This window comes from Ciconia boyciana, chromosome 5, assembly GCF_034638445.1.
Source record: "Ciconia boyciana chromosome 5, ASM3463844v1, whole genome shotgun sequence".
Taxonomy (NCBI): domain Eukaryota; kingdom Metazoa; phylum Chordata; class Aves; order Ciconiiformes; family Ciconiidae; genus Ciconia; species Ciconia boyciana.
Genome location: NC_132938.1, coordinates 51,325,132 through 51,346,876, shown reverse-complemented (window position 1 = coordinate 51,346,876; position 21,745 = coordinate 51,325,132). Strand labels below are relative to the sequence as shown.

The 21,745-nt window shown below is 43.3% G+C and overlaps 1 protein-coding gene across 2 annotated transcripts; it reads right to left on the bottom strand.

The window, feature by feature from the left end:
* Positions 1 to 11,210: 11,210 nt before the first annotated feature.
* Positions 11,211 to 21,680, bottom strand: SARAF (store-operated calcium entry associated regulatory factor). 2 transcript variants are annotated; one of them, XM_072861336.1, is made up of 6 exons: positions 21,540 to 21,680; positions 20,901 to 21,076; positions 19,245 to 19,635; positions 16,032 to 16,137; positions 14,036 to 14,154; positions 11,211 to 13,537 (listed from the first exon to the last, which is right to left on the bottom strand). In XM_072861336.1, the coding sequence occupies exons 1-6, from the start codon at positions 21,607 to 21,609 to the stop codon at positions 13,512 to 13,514; spliced, it is 888 nt and encodes a 295-aa protein (XP_072717437.1). In that variant the 5' UTR covers positions 21,610 to 21,680; the 3' UTR covers positions 11,211 to 13,511. The 2 variants fall into 2 exon arrangements, with proteins under 2 accessions (XP_072717437.1, XP_072717436.1); XM_072861335.1 differs by having other exon boundaries at positions 11,212 to 13,537; positions 16,032 to 16,140.
* Between the last annotated feature and the right edge of the window lie 65 nt (positions 21,681 to 21,745).

The following is a 21,745-nucleotide window of genomic DNA, read 5'->3' as shown; positions in this document are numbered from 1 at the left end:
AGAGGCGCTGGTATCTGTGTTTTTCAGAATCCGAGCCCTCATAATTACTTAAATCGATATTTAGACAAACACTGAGATTTTAGGACTCGCCCCAAAGTGTTATGAATACACATGCGGATGGAGAGTAATAACCTTCCCGGCCCGCGCAGCAGAGGTTCGGGGTGTGTGCCGGATGCGCCTTGCCACCCTCCTTGCCAATGCGCCTGCGACAGGCACGCGCCGTTACCCTTCGGTTTAACACACCACCACGGTTCGGTCACGAGTCAGCTCCTCGAATCTTTTTTTCAGTGTCTGATGCAGACCCGTGGTGCTTTGGGTTTTACGCTGGAGGGTTTCTTTTTCAGGAAAATGTAAAAGTGGACTTTTCTACCACTTCAGTGCTTTTTTAACGGCGATGTTGCACTTCCAGCTTTCAGAAAGCTGCTGAGTAAAACTTAGCAGAGCACATAAGTAACCTAAGAACCTAACTTTCTTTCAATAAGGCTTCATTTTCTAAGTCATTTTAAAGGAGTTTTGATGTTTCCCACCTCTTTTGAAAAACTCTTAAGCACCTTTTACAATTTACGTTTCTAGAAGAGTTTCTTAATTGTATTTTTTTTTTTTTTAAAGACTGGTTCATCAGCAGTTACAGAAATGCCAACCACGCTTGCAAATCTTTCCGACTGGCCCAAATTCTACTTACGTATTTCTGGTTCCCAAGGGCAAGCTCTTTTCTCCAGCCCCCATTGTCTGCTTGCCTGTCATTTTCTTCATCCAGAAGAGGAACTCTGTAATACAGGTATTCTATGTTCTGGTTTTATATATATTTTTTTACATATATATATGGATTTATGTATATTATGTTATGGGTTTTTTTGAAAGAGTCTGCCCTCAAATCTTAACCTTAGGTCCCTTGCCAAAGCGTCATGCTCTTGCAACCTCCATGTGTCTTTTCTCCTGCTCTGAGGATAGTTTCCCCTAGGTTGGAGTGGGGTGCGTGGACCACAGCCGCTCTGGGCTCTGGTATTACCACAGGCTACAGCTCTGAGCTGCTCTTCAGGCAGAGAAACTTGAGCGCATGGGAGGCCAGACTCACGTCAAAGCTTTGCCTTTCCAAAAGATATGGATGCAGCTGGCTCAGACTACCTGGCTCCGAAAAATCTAACCCAACTTTTAGTCCAGCTTCCACAAGTGGTTTCGACATTGCCGTCGCCTACCCCTCTTCCTGAAGAACTTGCCTTATTCCAGACAGCTCTTTGCTCAATGCTCTCCTTATCCCAGCCCAACACAAAAGATGCATTCCCCGGTGAAAAAAGCTCCTTTGAGCTCTAAGTTGAACATTGCCCCTAAGTCAAGTCTGAGCCATTCACAAACCCCCTTAACTCTAGTGGCTGCCCCATCAGATTTGTAGGTTAAAACTCAAGTTACACCACTCCTTAGCTGCGCCAGCAGTCAAGTGCTGTTAGTTCTCCAGCGCTTTCCAAAAAATCCCACATGTGCACCCCAAGAAATGTTAGTGACACACGGAAGTGGCTACAGCAATTATTTTGTGGTCGGGATGCTTTCAAGCAGCTCGAATGTAGATAATTCTGCAGTGAATATGTATCCTGAAAGAAATGATCCACATCAAAGCCTGTAATGTCTGCAAAAAAATGCAATAGTAAATAAAAACTTCTGCCAAAACAAGAAACTTGACGTTAAGGTTAAGATGGATTGTTTCCATTCTGGATCAGCTGGGGAGCAGGGAGTCGAAACTGGGTTTGTAATAGAAAGCATACTTCAATATTAACATCCATCTGTTATAAAAATAAAGGTGCTGCATTTATAACTGTTAAAGCATTTTAGATGACTCGAGGTTCCTAAGGGAACTTAGGTTCTTTCCTTTGTGTATAATTTCACAGTTGGATTTGACATAAGTGCCCTTTTAGGTTCATTCCCTGGAAGCGGGTTTTTTTTTGCACCGTCTGGTTTTCCTCATCTGTTTTTTTTTTTTGAGTGACCAGATTGCTTAGGCTTCTCTGAAAGCACCACTATTAATGTTATCTTAATAGTATTTTAATGTTTATCACTTTAACAGAAATCTCTTTGGCCTTTCAGAAACCAGTCTGACCAGATTTCTCAACTTTTGTACTCTGCAAGTATGCCAATTTGCTGTAACTGTCTATGTTAATGTTGTAAAAATGTGTTTATGGTTCCAGTGTTCTAAAAAACTTAAATATTAATTGTTTCACTGCCAGGAAAATAGACCCTACAAGCACTTGCTTTAAAAATACAGTGTAGGCTCTACTGAACTTCTGAAAAGCTATTCAGAGCATCACAGGATATATACACTTTGCAGCATCGTGCTCTGAGAGGACTCTTTTTTGGTGCTAGTGGAGAAAAAGCATTGCTGGCTGGGTTAAAAAGGTCTCCATTTGCTCTGTTTTGCATCATTTGCTACTTATAACACATCTCGTGTTTGAAGGTCAGAATGGGCCAAAATTTCAAGGCCATTCTGACCTTCAGCATCAGCATCACTTACATTTCAGCAATATGCAGCATCACTTGCGTTTCAGAAATTCTGGCTTTAATCCTTTTGAAAAAGCTCTTTCTACAGCTTTCAGAATATGCAGGTCTCATGATGACAGGAATCTAATCAATTATTGGTTTCAAATAGTCAGTAAAATTCTCCGACTTGCAGCCATTCCACTGTGGCGCCTCCTCCCTCCTTCCAGCATGAAGCTTTCTGCATCTGTGTGGTGAGCAGGATCAGTAAAACAACACCTATTAAAACGACCTCTCCAAAAAGCTCCTCTTTGGTCAGCAGTGCCAGCTTATCCCACCTTGCAAGGTCAGTGGAAATGCCACGTTAGCTCTTCTGCCTAAAAATGAATGTAATGCAGGGCCAGTTTGTGGGAATACCCGTTTACAGATGGTTATCCAGACTTAGCCACTCATTCTTAGCTCTTGCAGAAAAGCACACAGAATAGATTGCACTTGTTATGGTTTTGCCACCTGCTTGGATAGCAGTGCATGCTGTGATGGGGCAAACTTCAGCAAAGCCATAATTGCACACAGTACAAAATATCATGCTCAAATAAGGCAAAGGCTCTTCAGATAAGTACTTACTGGAAGTAATTTTTCTGCTCACAGGGCATTTCTCTACAAGCAATCAGGCTTAAGATTTCTACCTGTTTTTACATAGCCTTTTCAAAATGTCTTTTGGATACTAATGTATGCCTGTTACCAGCTGCTGCAGCCATGATTTTACTGAGCAGTAAATCCAACGTTCAGGCTGCCACAGCCAGACCTAACCCACCACAGCCATCTGACTCAAAGCACGAACCTGGCACAAACACATCCTGTCGAGCCCCCTTCGTTTCAAGATGCTCTGAACGGTTGATTTTGTGCCATCAGACTTTACACAGCTCCCATTTATGTGTTTGGGTTTCCAAATGATTCAGGCCACGGAAGGGAGAGCTGGTAGGTACCGAGTGCTCTGGAAAACCTGCTCTCAAGTTTGCAGCTGGAAGCCATGCAGTCAGGTGTCAGGGCTAGGCCCATAGCACCTCATCCTCTGCAGCGATTCCTGGCTTCTAAACCAGACATATAAAGTTGCCCGAGTAACCGTTTGGAGGGGAGGGTAATGTTGTCCTTGGAGTTAGTGCCACGGCCTAAGCAGAGGTGCAGCTGCAACACGTAAAACTGTTTTTAAAAGCCTTTCTCCTATGGGAGCAGAGGAGATTGCACTGTTGTAACTGGCTTTGGAGGGGTACATCCTTTGTCTTGGGCGATGGCAGGGTAGGGAACGGTGGGTCTGGTATTTGACAAGAGTTCTCTGGACTCTGGACGAGCAGTTTTTTCTTGAGCAACGGCCCTCTGCTCTTTGCCACTGGCTAATTGGCAGCGACAGGGATTACGTGGGGAGGAGAGAGGATGTAATGGGCAATTACTGGGTAAGAGGAAGAATAAGGGAGGAGGAAGGCCCTCTTTAGAAAGAACGTGCGGTTGTGCAGCAGGGCTCAGCTGACCACGGGTCCTGTCCCTTGGTTTCCCCTTCATTCCCGGCAAGTTAAACTCCACGCTGCGTGCCTGCTCTCAGTAACTCTCCTGCTAGGAGTAGTCTGGTTTATTCACCTCAGGTTCAGAAATTCTGCCTAACTTTCCTAAATCTCTCTGGGTTTAACCCACAATCCTTTCACTCCTGCTTCTCACCAGGCGTCCGGTGCCCGCTGGCTTGGAAGTGTCTCCCAGCCAAACACATTCGGGATGTTCACCCCATCTTTAATTGAGCGCTTTCTTCCTCCGTTCCCTCCTTCACCGGGTCTTTGCCGTATCTTCCCCAGCCCAGGAGCCGCTGCCTGCTCTCGCTACCTGCTGCAGCACAAGCTCGCCCTCTGACAACCAGGCAATATTGAACCCCCAGTTTGACTCTCTGGAAGAGCTGTACCTTTCCAGTACCAGGGACAAAAGAGGTCAGAAGTTGGACAGTAGTGAGGGGAGGTTCCCTGAACGCGGTAAGACTGAAATACATCCAGCGTTAGATGTAGAGATGTGGTAAAAGCATCTTTGCCACTTGCTTCAGTGTACAGGCTTTTTTCCAGATATGTGAGGATGCATCTCATTGTATCGAGTCCCTGTTCACTCCAGCCCAGCTCTCCAACCCTTGCTGTTTGCACCAGCACAACTACACTGGGGGAAAAAAAAAGAAAACGTAGCCTAGATAAACATATAAACTATGTGTCCTTTCCACTTCGCCTCCAGTAATTGTTCAGTCAACAGAAACATCGTTTCACCAGCCTGAAATAATCCCTAAGAATCAGTGAAGTGTATGAGCATTTTCCCAAGCACGCCCTGCGCGCTTCCCTGGAGTTTTACAGGCGCTTCCAAAGGCGCAGCTCTTGGTGATGCTGTGGCCGTCAGCCCTGGGAACGCCGCACAGGGCAGGACACCCATTCACCGGCTGGACGAAGCCCCCGAGGGTGTTTTTTGCCTTTCTGTTCCCAGGTGAGCTGTGGGGCTGCAGCACAGCTGCGAGAGAGCAGCCACACCGGTACCGTACTGGCTAATGCTCAGATTTAAGCGAGGCCTAACATTTCTTTCAAATATGGAAATTCCATATTTGCCCTGTGCCCTGTGCGGAGAAAATGTCTTTTCTATTGTCCCTTCCCCCCCCGCATGGGAAGCCAGAAACAAAGCGCCCCAGACCACTAGCTCTCAGTGGGAGCTGCCCCTTCACCGGTCGCCCTAGATGGGCAGTTCAGTCTCAGCCCCCCGTTAGGAATGTCTCGTCTCCCTTTTCTCTTTTCTTTCGCATATCTCTGCAGCTCATCTGGGACTAACAAAACTCTGCCCACAAGGTAAGAAAGGAACCGGACAAACCGCATCCACCCATCCCTGCAGGGTGATCCCTGCCCCCAGCCTTTTGTCTGGGGGCCCAGCAGGACGGGGATTGTGTCTTACTGGGGGGATACAGTGCCCAGTACGATCGGTTTCCTCTCCCAGTCTGGGCTGGGGCCCTCAGGCGCTACTGCAGGACAGCAAAATCGTCCCAGTCCTGTTAACTCTCCCCTTGCCAGCCAGCCCGCCCGTCTGGGACAGATGCAGTTCTCATCTGAACTCAGCGGGCTTCAGTAGCAAGGCAAGTTGTTAGGGGAAAACAAGCTTATGGAAGAAAAGTAGTGAAGAAAAGGCAAAATGCAATAGCAAAATGCTATTAGCAAGTTTCATGCTAATAGAAGATATTTCTTCTCGCTAGAGTTCTCACCTGCCTTATAAAAGTAGACTGCTCTGGCTAGAAGCAGCTCCTGCAACGCCCCTGTCTTGGGTGGAAATGCGGACTAGTGCACTGAGATTTTATTCGCTAAAATCTATGAGGTTTGTTGAGATCTACGAGATCTTAAGATTTATCTTCTGTAGATCGAGATGTTGTGTGACCACTGTAATATAGCACACGCTGTAATACAGCACACGCTGTAATACAGCACAGCCTACAGCTCCATCTCTTGAAACGCAAATGAAGTATTTAATAATTGGCTTTTTGTTTATTTAGGATGTTCAGTAAAAATGGCATAGTTGTCCAAAATGTTGACTATGCCTTTTCTCCTGATTTCAGTGGGAAATCAGGCCACTTACTGAGGTGAAAGAATGTGGATTTTATTTCATCATCAAAATCTTAACAATGTTTCATGCACAAACGTACCTGGAAGACAGGTAATAATGTTACCTGCCCTTGTCTGGCACTTTGAAAAATTAACACTTGCTTAGCAGTCTTGTCTGCAAAGTGTGAAGGTGTCTGAATGCAGTAAGGGTAACTCATTATTCAAATCATTGGTCTAACAGACATGCTGAATAATGGGGTGCCGACTATTGTAACTTTATTATTAAGTTTGGTCTACGTTTAAATTTTCTGCCAAGAACGTATATTAGGACAGGAATGCAAAATACCCATGCTCTTCTCTCCTTCTACCTACGCCAGCAAAAGCGCTAGTGCAATTACAGGTATGCTGTTTGCAGAATTCCAGTAAACTGTACTGGGAAAAGCGCTTTTCAGCTAGCATTACCTTTCTGCACTAGGAGGCTGTGCCGGGAGACTCGTCCTAGTAGATAAGGATGTAAAAGCTGCCACACTGCCTCAGGAAAGCTCTGTCCACCCCAGTACTCCCACTCTGACAGAGGCCATTAACACCTTCTGCTTCTGGAATTCAAGACCTAGGGATTTCTGAGCCAGAAGTCACGTAATGGCTCAATCACTGCTGTGTTTACTTTCTGAGAAATCGCCTAATCCTTTCCATCTCATGTTTGGTTTTGGCCTTTACAATGTCCTGTGGTAAGGAGTTTCATAAACCTAACAGAGGGCTTGTATTTTGAGGTGCGTGTATCTCTGAGGTGGCAAGACTGTGGAAAATGTATGGTTAGGCCATACATTTGGGAGGAGAGGAAGAGAACAGCAGGGACGGCAGCTGAATGTATACGGCGTCCTCATGAGCCACGTGCAGACTGGGGGGTGCAGCTCCTTTAGCGTGCACAGAGCACAAGAACACCCTCCAGTATGTCGACTGGCTTCACCAGCGCATCCGACGTCATTTTTCAAAGATCTCTGTTGCTGACCGTCCCTTGCCCTTGCTTCGTTTGTCAATTCAGGGCATGAAACATTCCTGTAGCTCAGCTGTCTTCCCGGGCCTCTCCTGACAAGCTGTCCAAAGGTCATCAAATACAATCTTCCCTCGCCCACAGCCTCTCGGCTTGGAGGTCTGCCAAGCTGAGGCTAAGTGGAAGCACTCGTTGCTCCACGAGGCCTCTCAGGTGCTTGAGCAAACAAAGACTGGAGAGGAACAGATGACTCAGTAGCACGTTCAGGCTGGAAACGCTCACCCGTTCCCGTCTGGGACTCCTTGCTCTCCCCTGCTCTTCTCAGGTTGAATGCTGTTGGAGGTGGTTCACGTTGTGTTTCTCTCTCAGCTGCTGGAGAAAGTTCTGTTTCTCAGTTATGCCCAAAGCAGCTTTGCGATGTAAAACCCCCAAAATGTCCAAACCCTAATTTCTCTTTAGCAGCCGCATCAGCTGAGCTAAAGGGAATGTATTAGTATCTTGGGTAAAACTGGATTACTTGATTCAAGTGTGGTCTTCCTCTCATCACTTACGTTTGCACTGTTTCAGCTCTCTACACACTGACTTAGTTACAGCCTAATCCCCAGCTCCTTGTTAAAAAGGAAGCAAATCCTTCCACCTGTTATGAAGGAGAGCATGTAGAATTAACCCGCCAAGCTTGCCAAGGGAGAATCAAACCGCAGTGTGACCCAGGGGGCCTGGCTGGTTTTGTAGTAGTCATGATGAGGACACAGGATTTGCCTACCTAAGGAAAAGAGCACTTCACTGCTGACAGTAGGTGTCAGCAGCACATGACGATTGGTGCTGAACAGGATCTCCTTGACTCGAAAGCAAAGACGGGAACAACTTTCTGAGCTGTTTCAGCCTACTTTGAGCTTGATTTTGACCTCAGTTTCAGAAACAGCACAGATCAGTTTGTTCCTGTCTATGCTGCAACCACATGAATTTCTGCACTGATCTAACTGCACTTGTTACTGCTACCAATTCTTTGCAAGCTGTGTATCAAACTACAAAAGAGCCCCAAACAGGTCTGACTATTGAACACCAAACCTGTTACAGTTCTAGGTCTCCCACTGTTGCTGGAGTGGTGCAGAAAGCACTAGTGGTATTATTCAAATCCACAGCAATAATAAAGTACTCCTCCTCCTCCTGGAAAAAGAATGCTGATAAAGTATTCCCAGCGTGAAGGTCAGCTCCGCAAAGTTGTTCCACCTCAACATTTTATCTACATTGATTACACTTTTTATTTCCTTTTTCCCCTCAACCATAGTTGTTTTCTGTCCATTAAAGCAGATGTGATGCATTTACAGCTGCTAAATGACATGAAAATGACTACAGGGGTTGACTGGGAGATTAATAACTCCCATTACTCAGCAGCAGCAAAAAGGTATTTTGGATGGCTGGTAATTCCAGTGCCCCCTCAATAAATACATCCCCACATGCTGATTACAAGGGCAGAGGAGACCTATGAGAAGATGGCTAGCAGGGGCCATGATCATGGGGCCATGATCTCAAGGCCAAGTCTCAGAGGATCCTGTACAATGACATCCAAGTACGGCTGTAAAGCAAAGACTGCACAAGAGTCTCAGTGCCAGGGAAGTCAAGGCAAATCCAGTCAAGGAGGAAAAATTCCCTGTGTGGTAACTCAGAGAACCTGGTCTTTAAGCAGATGGTGATTTGTCTCCACCAAACTTCATGGTGGATAGTTTCAAGACTGAATTGGGCTATGGCTGAGATCGTCCTCAGAGCAAAAGGTATCAATACATATTACTGATAATTGCCCTTAGGACCTCTTTAGGGATGCAGGATGAAACTTTCAAGCCCAGTAAAATAATCCCGATACAACTGCTAGTAGAGCTGCCTAGTATTTCCTGCTGTCATGTGAGAAGAGCAAGCAGACAGGACACACCAGGGCAAAGGCTCCACCTGCAAGCCTGGCTTTGGCTAGTGCAGGTGTAAACCTGCTACCCTTTCCATTTCTGGCCTTCTCAGTTCATTCCAAGACACGCTGCAGTAGGAAAGAAACATGGATGCAGGGCCAAGTCCCCTTCCTTGTGCTTGGCACTAGCACTGTGGCATTTTCAGAAGCATCTGGTATCTTTAAACATACATCTACCCACAGGATTTGCAATGGCACGTCTGTGGAGTGGCTGAGCTAGCACATCCTAGGCCAGCTTCTTGGTTATACAAGTCCTTGTCATTCCTAAAGTAGGATGGAGAGGATGTTTTCAGGTTTTCTCCATGCTGCCAGTTCACCAGTCCTTAATCTGCTCCAGTCACCAGCTGCCAATACTGTACCCTTGACAAAAATCCTTCTCTGACAGAAGGCTGAAAAAAGTTATTTTCACAGACATACTGCCTACAAAGGTCAATTCACAGCCTGGCAGTTTGCTCCCTTGACTTCATTTCAATCTACTCCAGCCATTCGCAGCTCAATGTACTTTTTGCAAGTGCTTGTCACTTCCTCACTGAAGAAACATTGACACTCAGCAGGAACGGACAGAACTATAAGACAGAAGACAGTGGGAGATAAGAAATACAGGCCACAAAGGGAGGCTGCTGATTATTTTCATAAGCACTGGGAAAACACAGCTGCAATAGAAAAGGAGATGTCAGAAAGTGAAAACTACTGTAGTCAGACACAATAGTGGGAAAGCAAGAGAATGGGCTGCAGAAGGTTTCAGCAAAATATGCTGAGGGATATGGGCCTCTCCCAAGCAGCAATGAACCCTGAACTGCCCCAATAGGTACGGAAGGAGAACAAGGGACCTAACAACATTTCATTACAGACAACACGAGACAACAGCATTGTCTGTTGGTACAGACTGCATCTCCATGAGATTTTTCTTTATTTTTTGTGGTTTTGCTCATATACTTTAGTTTGGAGGCAGCTGGGCTATTTCTGTACCAGAATCACTGGTTGAAAAACATTAAGAACCAATACGAATTTGCTTTGCTAAGGAGGGAAAGATACAACACTTGTAATTGGTGCTAAGTGGACAACAGTCTGCATACAAATACTGCATTTTCAGCTTTTAGGTGGGCCTTACTTGCTACTTTATTCCAGCAATTTCTCTGTGCAACAACTCCTAGTGCTGGAAATCGTGCCACCTGGCTTAATTTCCCTTTTGGAACTTAGTGATATAAAGTAATGATCATGGAAGATTTTTATTTTTTAAAGAAACAACATACCATCTCGCCTGACTGATAAGTCTAATGCACACCTTGCACCCACAGAAAAGAGCAAGCTGCATATCATGACAGTCTGCAGAACTAGCCCAAGATGTGAGCTGGGGCTTGAGTCACAAGACAGAGTGGCATAGAGAAAGCTTATCTCTGCACCTTTTCTTCTTTCATCACATACTTCAGGGGAAGTCAGCTGTAAAACCAGGAGTTTTGTTCCTGTAATGAGCTTTAGCTTTCTGTGAGGATATAAGCCATGTCAGAGCATGAGCAGAACGAGTCCCAGGTGCCAAATAGAACTGCAATTATCCTACAACAGCATTTAACAGTTTAAGCATTTACATATGCCTTGCAACTATGAAGTTGCTGTGAAGATGCTGCCAAAACCCTGTCCAGGAGCAGAATGAAGACTAGGACCTTCCAGGTGAGATGTTCAGGAAGGAAGCTCAAGGTCTCTCACAAGTATGAGCTCTAAGCTGCCTTCCATAAGTTCTTCTCATTCATTTTCAGGAGCCTCACCAACATCCTTGATCTTTGATCAAGGAAACTTCAATATCAGAATTTGCAGGCTTCCGTTTAACCTTACATTACTACTGCCAAGAAGCTGAACTGCCTCTATCTGTAGGCCACGTCTCTGTTCAGCAGTGACACATTCTCAGTATAAGAAGCAGATCTATCAGCTGCTATCCCAGGGTAAAGTTCCACTAAATCCACAACCACGAACAGCAGCAGTGATTGTAACTTCTTTTGAAAGGTTCAGCTAACCACCTTGTAAAACCAGGAACTCACCAACATAATGGAGCTTTTCTACAGACTCAGATGTGAAACCTTGATTTACAGAAAATCTTTCATTTCTTTACATGGTTCAGTATGTTACTGAAAATCCCATCAATAAAATAACTCTATTCCCAGTATTGTTTTATTTTGTTGAAACAAAATATACAGCTTACCAGCTCTGCACCTGGGGGTAAAGGCTGTTATTACACCAGCTGGGAAGTTGATCATGAAAAACAGACAGTGCCATCCCTGCAGGCCTCAAGATAGTGCTTTAAAGACAAAAGTACCCCTTATTCACTTATTTAATTACTTTACCAGAGGGAAGGGCAAAAAATATGCTACAAAGATTCAGAAACTGTGGTATTAATCAGGTTTATGCAGCAAAACATTTCATGCAGAAACAATAAATACAAATGAAAACTTTGTCTAAAACATTTTATAACATATCATAATTTGAAAGCAAACTTCAGCTTCAAACTACCCAAACAGTTAGCAAAAATATTTTCATTGTTATGTAATTAGTTGGCAAACAGAGTATTGGCTGCAACAAGTTTCAACCTGAATACACTTAGAAATAAGTAAAAACTCCACATTTAAAATACATTATTTTGCTATATTCAGTCAACAAGATAAAGATTTATCATATACTTGTCCTCATAAGAGGTAAAACTTTCTAATAGGCCAACAGTAAGGTCTTTGTCATTTCCCTGCTTTCTAGGTTGACAGAGCAGGCTATTAATGAAGATATTTTCCCATAATCCTCAAGCAGCTCTGAGCAGCAAATCACTATTTTATCCTTAAGTTATCAATTTTATCATGATTCCCATGTTTTCAGCACAAGATCTACACTTTTTTGTAGCTTCTGTTGACTACCTGAAGATTTTTTTTGTTGTTGTTGCTTAAGCCAGACATTGAACTCGGGCATTATCATGTGAGCCAATTATTTCTTGTACTCATGAATGGACATGGTTGTTTTTTGATGAGTAACACTGAAGTCACTTTCCTAGACTAACCATACCTGCTAAATCTCCCTGTGGAGATGCAGCTGGTATTAGCAAAACAGTGCTTTGCTTTTGTTGTAACAGTTTACATCAATTCCCAGACACAGTATTTTCACAAGGATGAAGCTATGCTTCTCAGACTGCTGCCAGCATAGAAAAGCTGTGCACACACACACACTTCTAACCTGTATTGGGATGGCCTCTGGAGAAGACCTGGTGGTCAAGCAGACCATTTTTCAGTCTTCCCCTCTCCCCTCCCTGCAAACCCTGAGAAATTTCTGTCTTTTTCAGCAATGCCTCTCCCAGGGCACAGTCAATCACACAAGAACTATATGACACTTCTCAGAGCCCCAAAATATTACAGAACAAAGCAAGGCCTCTTTGCTTCCCACTCTTTGACAACACTTTGTTTTTAAGAAGTACATTTGGGAAAGTTTACATTCCATTAGACATTCAATTTCCTTTCTTTCCTTAGTTTCAAGGCCTGCTGTGTTCTAGAGATACCATCAGCTTTGGATTAAGAATGCTCCCTTCCCTTTTGCAATGAGCACCTTTGGTTTACTGTGTCCTGGACAGACAGGAGCTGAGATAAGCGCCAGTTCACATCAGAAGTTTTTATAGCATTGCTCACATCCACCGTAAAAGGAAAAGTTTAGAGCCTCGATGTGGGCAAAGTGTAGCCACCTGAATTTAAATGACCTCAGTCTTCCAGAAAAAGGTCCAAATTAGAGAAGACCATCTTGTCTCATTTCAGGTTATTTATTATTTTGTTCATAATTTATACACAAAATCCCCCAGGTTTGCACAGCCACTTGGATAAACTCTAAAACATGGAATGTCCTTGAATCTGCAAATTTTGGCTCCAATAGCCACATAGCACAGATACAAACATTATATTAGTCTCTCTCTATGTATACAGTTTTGCTCTTCCACTAAGGAAAAAACCCAACACCCATCTGAGTAGCTGACTGCACTTACAGTAATGTTCACATGATTTCTTACAAAGACAAATGAAAGTAGCTTCAAAGAGCAGCACCCCTCAGATATCAGGTGGATTAAAGACTAGGCCTTTCAGATGCTGGAACACCAAGAAAAAGAAAAACTCAGAAATTCTGGATTACATGAAATTAAGCCCAGAACAATTGTAAGCTACTTGCTTTGAAAATCTGGTAAGGCTACCATTGCCATAATCCCTCAAGTACAGATAGATGTATAGGCACTGTAACATCATTCTTCTTAACTTGGATGAGTTTATTCTGTATCTTATGAGAAGCTGCTGTTGTGAAATAGTGGATGTTCCAGCACCTGTAATACCCTAAACAAGAGGGAGGGTCCACAGTTCCTCAGGGACAGAGAGGAATTCTTTGCCTAGTCCTTCACACCTCTTCTCATATCCACTTCTGAAGCCTACAACTAATAAAAAAAGTGCTAGCACACAGGAAGATTTAGTTCAATCACTCAGATGTAATAACATCAAGGATTTCATCTTCTTTTTGTGCCCCCAAAGCCTGCAAAGAGAAGAAAAAAAGTGTGAGCTCTACCACAGCCTTTGCACTGGGCTCTCCCCAGTTCTAAAAAGGCTAAAGGTGGTAAGCAAGATGAGTTAAACATATTCACACAAAGTAGAACAGCAAGCAACTGTTGAGCTGACTGGCCTGAAAAATATTCTAGTCTTGCAGATTAGACAACCTGCTTTCTACAAAGAAATCATGTTTGTTAGAGAAGGGCATGGGTAGTGCAAACCAAACCAAAGCTAATGCACCTTGCAGATAGAGACAAACCCAGTGCTGGTGGTACCATGCCCACTGTAGCCTGTGGGGAGTTTCATGCCCCACAATGCTGCCCTACTTCCATAGGAAACAAATCAGGGACATTGTTACATGCCCACCTGTACCAAGTGGTAAGATAAAACAAATAATGCTTGCTGAACTTCAACTAACATCTGCGTATTTTTGATAGGTCAAAGTGCCTCGAGCTTCAGGAGATTAAAAGGTCTTTTGCCTTACCAGAAGCAGTTCTTGTTCCTGAACTGCTGCCTCGTGTGGAATTGCTTGACTGCCCGTTCATTGGAGGTGCAGCTGTGGGATCTGTCCACATACTGTAATATGGGGAACGTGGCTGTGCTCTGATGAGAAACAGAGTAGAAGAAAGGCTTCGTTAGTGCCCTTATGAAAAAATTAAGGAATTACCATTCCAAACAACAAGGGGACTGCATCTTTGAGGAAAAACTATAAGCAGGCAGTTGTTTCAAAGCTGGAAATCTCTCTATTTAATATAATTAACATATATGTTGATAGCAAGGATATCCAGTGTTGTCACAATAACATCTGTAGACTTCCAAAAGGAAGTTAAACCTCATTCTTCAGGATAAGCAATTCTAACAATTGCCAATGAGGAAATGTTCTCCTCTGAAATTCTCAGACAAGAAAGTAGATTTGACATCTGAAGCTTAAATGCATTTTGGCAACACCTACATCCCAGCCATGCAAGCCAAAAGAAAACATCCCTCTGTCCTGTTAACTATCTTGAAAAGGTTGTATCAATAAGACTAACACATCATGACCTTTGACTGATTTAAATTACTTGCTTCTATGGATATGGAATTTCCTGCTGTTGAAATTTACAAATAGCTATCTCACACCAGCGTTTTCAGGCACATCATTTCAAATGATTGAAAAAGGTAATAGTGGACCAAAGACTGTTTTAAAAGAAAAGAAGCCCTGGTTAGGAAGCTTGTTCATGTATTTTGACTTGGAACGAACCTGTATGTAGATAATACATAAATAAAATGCTTAAACACAAGGGTCATGTATTTAAGACTTAAGAAATATCAAGTCAATAAAACCTTTAACACATTATACCTTTTAAGAATTCTTAGCAGGGTTAATATAATAGAACAAGATATGACCTTTCAACCTCTAAAGCTCTACTCAAAGTGAATTTATAGACAATTTCTGCTGTTGATGGCATCACTGTCCCAGATTCACCTTACTTGACTCTATGAGATCAAGACAGCACATTGCACACTTTAGAAATTCTCTTATGTCCCAAGTTTTTACTTCCCTAATAAACAGGCAATCCTGACAAGGCTTCTGTCATTACCAAAAAACTTCACAATGGAAGAAGATGCTTTAACACACTCCTGTCCACATGATCTCTTCTTCACAAACTTTCAATATATAAAAACATATGTGGTTATATTTAATCACTATATTACTGCATTCCTACAGAATTAGACTTGATACACATGCAGTTATTTGATAAATAGAGGAAACTGCTTGGGCTCTAAGGATTCCCTGCAGGAGCCACATATTTTCTCTAGTGAAGCCTAAAATGGCAGCAATTGCTCCCTTTAAACTGTTTATCTAAAAATGATGCATTTTAAATGTTTAAAAAGTGTTTAGCAAATATGACCAGCAGATTACTCCAGTACTGAAACTGCTTTTGAATGCTCTTTGTGTTATGTTTTTCCAAAATGCAACTTACATACGACCTACAAACCCTTTGGAAAAACCACACCTCTTGGATTTCCATACATGGGCCATTAGGAGACTGTAGATTAAAGGCTGTTTAATCTAACCACACTGAGAATCACAGAAGAGCAGCTGCCATCCAGACTGACTTTAGGAAAGATGACACTGATACAAGAGACCAATCCAGAGATGGTTTTATGCTTAATATTATTATCCATGTTTTAAGGCAGTCTGCAGATGGATGTTTAAATGCTCATTTTAAATTTGCAGGCCATCGTTCCAGGTCAGACTAACCAGCTAAAGCAGAATGAAGTACCTCAGTCCTCCCAGTTCTTCTTGCCCAGAAACACGTTTAAAATGTCTCTGCTGCTGGAGCTATAGATTGGTCCTCAAAATTGTTCTAGAGGTAGGATTTTATAGCTTGAATGATACAGGCCTGAAAGCTCAGAAACAGTGTGAACATAGTATACGGCATACCCCCTGAAAGCTTAAATACTTAAAATCCAACAGCATAGCATACATACTTTACCTGTGACGGCCAGCCAAGTAGCCTAGCAAGCCTCCTGCTCCTAATCCAGTCCAAAATCCTGGTCCTGAATTGGTTCCATGACTGGAATGAGTCCCAAAGCTGTTACCTTCTTAAACAAAATGAAAATGGAAAACATATCAGCTAGTGGCACCTAATCCTCAGACCAGCTGTTGCAACAAGACTCTCCTCTGTTAAAGATAATGGAAAATTAGACCACAAACTCCTGATTTTAGCAGATTCTTGACCAAGCTTAACTTGAAAGGCCTCACAGCTCAGAAAGCAGGAAAAAAACCATAGAAACAAACACTAAATAATGTAAAGAGTTTTATGTTAAAAATTAGCTTCCACTCAATCTCACAGCCCTGATGTTTGCAAAACATGGCAAAGAGACCCTGCCTGCAGATTTATAAACAGACAAGTTAGATTAAAAATAGAAAAGGAAATGAAGAAAAAGTAATCTGCTCAAGGTCACACACCAGGCCAAAAGCAGATGCAGGAACAGAAATCAAGTATGTAAGACCAGAGAGTGAACTAACCACTAGGACACACTGCTTCTAATCTCACTCAAGACAGCTGCACATTTTGAGTAACAGTGGATCAGTCTAATGGCTAACATTACTTTGTATTGTTTCTGGTAATTCTAGTCAGGTATTTGTTACCAAAAGACATGCTAACTGCAATCACATCGCAATGTTTTTTTATTATGCGTGAGTCACCGCACTTGACAAATACCTTGATGAAACTGCAAGCATATCCAGTGGGTTGTGAGGGGAGGAGAGTCACAGATTTTTCATGTGACCTGCATAACATGAGGTTCTGACTCAGAACCAAATGTCTTCCATTTAGAAATAAAAAGAGAAGATGCAAAACCAAAGTAGAATCATTTTCTGGTCTAGAGGAAAACAAGGATGAAAGAACAAGCTCCACCATAGGTTTAGCACATAAGGAACTGTAAAAGGCAAGGACTGCTGAAGATTACGGTCTCCCTGAAATATGCCACCTAAACAAGTGGACCAGAGATTTTGTGTGTAAAAGTTATACAGGGCCTGTTTTGTCTTCAAGCTGGTGTGGATCGTCTGAAGTCACAGAAGATTAAAAAGAAAAATATTTAAATATTCAGTTTAAATATTCAGTTTAAGTCTACGTTGGATTTGATACTGAATTTCTTTCTGAATACATTGGGAGAAAGACAAACTCTCATTGGGTGATGCACTGATTAAACTCTGCTGACTTGGAGCAAAAAAACCCCCAGTACTACACTTACTGTAAAAGTGATGTTAATCAGGGAGACGAACCAACTAATTTGTTCAAAAGCACCATGGCTGAACACTGACTCGGAAAACTGAGTGATTTTTTGTTGAAATATCTAGAGTAAACATTAAGGATCATGTCAAACCACTAACAGAGAAAAAGCAGAATTTAATTAAGATAGGCTAGCTAAACAAGTTTCACAGGATGCATTCTGCATGTTAAGAGGATTTAAAGTGAGGCAAATTAAATATTAACAGCAATAAGTGAATGACATTGCTTTTCACTACCATCCAGATTTTGAAAGACTAATACATTCCTGGAACGCATGGACATGCACACTCAGAGATGTGCTTTTGCTTTGCTGCCAAAATTTAAGGCAGATACTAAATGCACGAAGTAGCATAACACTTAATATTTTTAAGCTGGCCCCACATTCAAGAGGTTTCCTCCTTATGCTGTTTGAAATCTAAGGAGAAATCATTGACACTCGTTATTAAAAATGCCGTAAGTTAAGACTTATATGGCTCCCAACATGCATTTTGAGTGTCTCAAGTTTCAGTATTAATCAAGAAAACATTTTCAAGGCCCTACCCTTGCTAGATTTCAGACTCCTGCAATGAAAAAAATGCATCGGTGCAATTAATTGACAAGGAACAGGACAAAAAAAACCCCAAAGTAACCTTTCACTCCATTTTGCCTGTGCCCAGTACGACAGAGCCCCGTCTTATGACCAGGGCTCTTAGTAACTACCACAATAACGCCAGTGGCAAGTGGTATGCACACACAAAGTCGCTGATGCACACGCAGCAGAGACAGACTGTCTGAAGTCTGAAATAACTACATGGAAACCAATTTGCAAAGCCACAAGCAATACAGAAGCAGAACCCCTTTAATTTTCTGCTGCAGGTACATCTGAAAGTTTCTGCTGCACAAGGGTATCCAAAAGAGTTAGTTATACTGGCACCCTCTGTTGGCCAAGTGGCTTGAGCAAGCCTGGAAGAACGCATTAACAAGCATTACTAAAATATAAGCTTTTCACTAAACGAACTTAATCCTTGCTACTTATTTAATTGATAGAACCCCTTCTCTAGCTCACAAAAAAATAAAGAAAAGATGGAGATTATGCAACTTGTCAGAATATAATTTCAGTTCCAGTGCTGTAAGCATTTCACATGTTCACAGGGTTTAAGGAGTTGGTCAGACACCAGATGAATAACGTTTATTTCCCTTAGACACTATGACCGCCTAAGGTGGTCCATTTATTAAGTGACAAAAGTAATCAGTTTTCTGGGAAAAGAAAAAGCCCATCTTTTCCTAGCAGCAGCCTTGTCACTGCTTATACAATTTCCAACTTCAGATGAAAGGCACCACATGAGATTCAGGTGCTGCACCTCTAATGATAGTTCACAGACACTGTTCTCTGCTCTAGGAACCAAACCTTTGAACCTCTGGGACTACACCAAAACACATGTTAAACAGAGGACTGGTACATGATACGCAACTCTATCAACTGTTTTGTGAGTGAAATCAGGGGTCAGCAGCCCAATGGCTGAAAGATCCTCCTTGTAAAGTTTCAAAGCGCTTCTTTGGCATGAGTTTGTTTCTGCCTACGTAAGACTACCCTCTCTTCCAGATTACTTATGAAAATTAATCTTCCCTGTCACAATCCTCATATTTCACAGAGTGCAAAAAGAACATTTGCAGAGCATGGGGAGATGGATTTTCAAAGGTTCAAAGGGCAGCTTGCTGCACAGCCTGCCCTGAAAGCCTGTGGGAAACCAAGTTCTTATTTTCACTTTTGAACAAAGAACAGAATGCAAAGCTGGCTGCAGGCTCTGCAGCCAATTCAGCAAAGTCAACTGCCAATGTATTGGTTTTGTCTATCCCACCTGCGCTTACTGCAGATAAAACAGTACAATCCCGCTTGCTCTTTTGAGTACTGTAAATGGCTTGGAGCCCTACCTGTGAAGCTGGACTTAAAACCAGGCGGAGGAGGTGCCTGCTGACTCTGCCAGGAAGGCCTACTGAATCCATCACTGTCACCAAAACTCTGCTGAGGCTGCTGGTTACTGAGGAAGAGCTTGTACACTCCAAAAGCAAGAACCAGAAGAACAATTATAACAATTGCTCCAGCACCAGAATCTGAAGAATCCTTCCTTGACTGATAATAGCCAGAGCCAAAGCTTCCAGCGTTCTTCACTTTCCTTTCACCTTCCTCAGTCAGCTCCAGTCTGAACAGCAAACTACAGGAGCCTCGTAAGATGTAAGGATCATCCGGATAATCGTAGCCTTCACAGCTCACTTCGATCCGTCCGAAACGGTAGGTATTTTCCAAGTCTGCTTTGCACTGCCACTGAAAAATAAACACAATACAAAGTAAAACCTCCTGCTCCAGAGATGAAAATACCTGTCTCCTTCGCCAAACACGCTCTGAAATAAAGCTGTAATTGCTAACAAGTCATCTGAAAGGCCACAGAGTAAGAAATTTCTGAGGACTCTTATTTTGAAAAGGACTAAGAATTTGAAGTTAACTAAGAATGTTTTTTAAAATTCTAAAAGTTAAAAAAAAATTTATCTTTTGGAACATAGAAGTGTTACAACTCTTGAAGATTTTGTTTTTCTTCACTGAACAGGTTTGTTCAAATATCCCTTCTTTAGATATAGGAATACTTCTAAAGATAACCTGTACCCTATGTAACAGTTACTTAATAAATGCCTGTCCCATATAAACTGGATGGCAGCTACAAAAATATAATATGGAAGCCTGAAATGCAGTGCACCTGGTTCCATTTATGTCCACAAAGAAATCAAAAGAAATTGGGAAAGACATCATTAGGCATTCATATGCAACACTTAACGACCATCTGATTCTGCTGTTGTTGAATATATCCGAAGTATGTATTCAACAGCAGAATATATACTTGAAGTATCTGAACTTAGGTATCACCTCTAACTGCAAGGGACACATATTTTGGGGGAAAAAAAAGGCAAAAAGGTTTCTAAATTAATAATTCAGGACAGCAGTACCAACTGCCAATTCAAATTTGACTGTACTTTTACAATGCTGTATCAGTTTTAACAATTATCTTCAGCCTTGATTCCTGCTTAATCTATCGGCAGAAGCCTAGATGATAGCTAAGAAAACAGAAATACACAACTATTTACTGACTAGTACTGACATACTAACATGCAAGAGGAAGTCATGCAAGTCTGAAATTTAGTTTTTAAAAGGTAGAGCTGAAGTGATGCAAATACTTACAGCCCCTCCTACTCCAAAAACTGGAAATCGACACAGCAATACCAAAGCAAGAGCATCCTCAAGGGTTCACAAGAGTTTGATTCTATAAACTCGAGCAATATTTTAATTAAAACCAATGAAAGTTTGCTATGCAGTGTTTTTACATTACAGCCTTCAGGAATATTTCAAAGATATACCCACAGTAGTTCTAGAAAATCCAACCCCCAAAAGCATTTAGGTTAAACTTTAGTTGTCAAAGGTCCTCTAACAAAACACAAGCTGAACTGACACCCTAGCCTGTCACTCTTTTCTCCTTCAGAAGTTACCAAGTCTGGGGGAAGATGATTTCATTAAGCGTTTAACAAGTTTTAAACAGTTACCTGTACATCGTAGCCATCCCAGCCTTTGTTGTAACACTGAACAACCTCGGGGACACGGGAACACCCAGCAGTGCCTCCCGTGCACTGTAGCTGAGGGACTGCAGCTGTCCGCCGGGATGTCGTGTACTGACCTCTGTGGAGAGTGAGCGCCTGCACCTCCCTCAGCAGCACCCTCCCTGAAACAGGGAGCGCAAAGGTCAACGTTTTTCCCGACGCGTTCCCCTTAGCCACAAGGGCCTCCCTTCAGGGCCTCCCTTCAGGGCCTCCCTTTGGCTGACAGGGCAGAGGACGCGACAGCGCCTCTTCACGAGGCGAAGCTCTGAGAAGCCTCAGACGCGCGGAGGGGAACACGGCAGAGCTCCCCCTTTGCCTGGGAGGGGGCTCTGGGTTACTCCTCTCAGGGGGGCACAACCACCACTGACGGCACCGCGGCACAAGCCGATTCAGAGGGAGCCCAAACCGAAAAGCCCTCCTGGCGCAGGCGCAGGCCCCGGCCCGCTCCCTCCTCCGTACCAGGCCGTGAGAAGCCGCCGCACCCCCACCCCGCCCCGCCGCCACGGTGACGGGAGAGGCGGAAGGGGCAGCTGAGGGGCTCGAGGCTCCTCCAACCGGAGACACGCCCAGCCCCAGGGATCTCACCCGGCTGGTCCCAGCACCGCGCGGGGCCCGCAGCAACGCAGAGGAGGAGCAGGACGAGCGCGGGCGCCATGACAGCCCTAAGCCGAGTCACCCCTCTTCTCCGGGAACCGCGCCTCTCATTGGCTGATCCTACCGGAAGGGGCGGGGCCTGAATAGGAGCACGCGCACCGCGGCGCCGCCCTCAGGCCCCGCCCCAGTAGCCATCA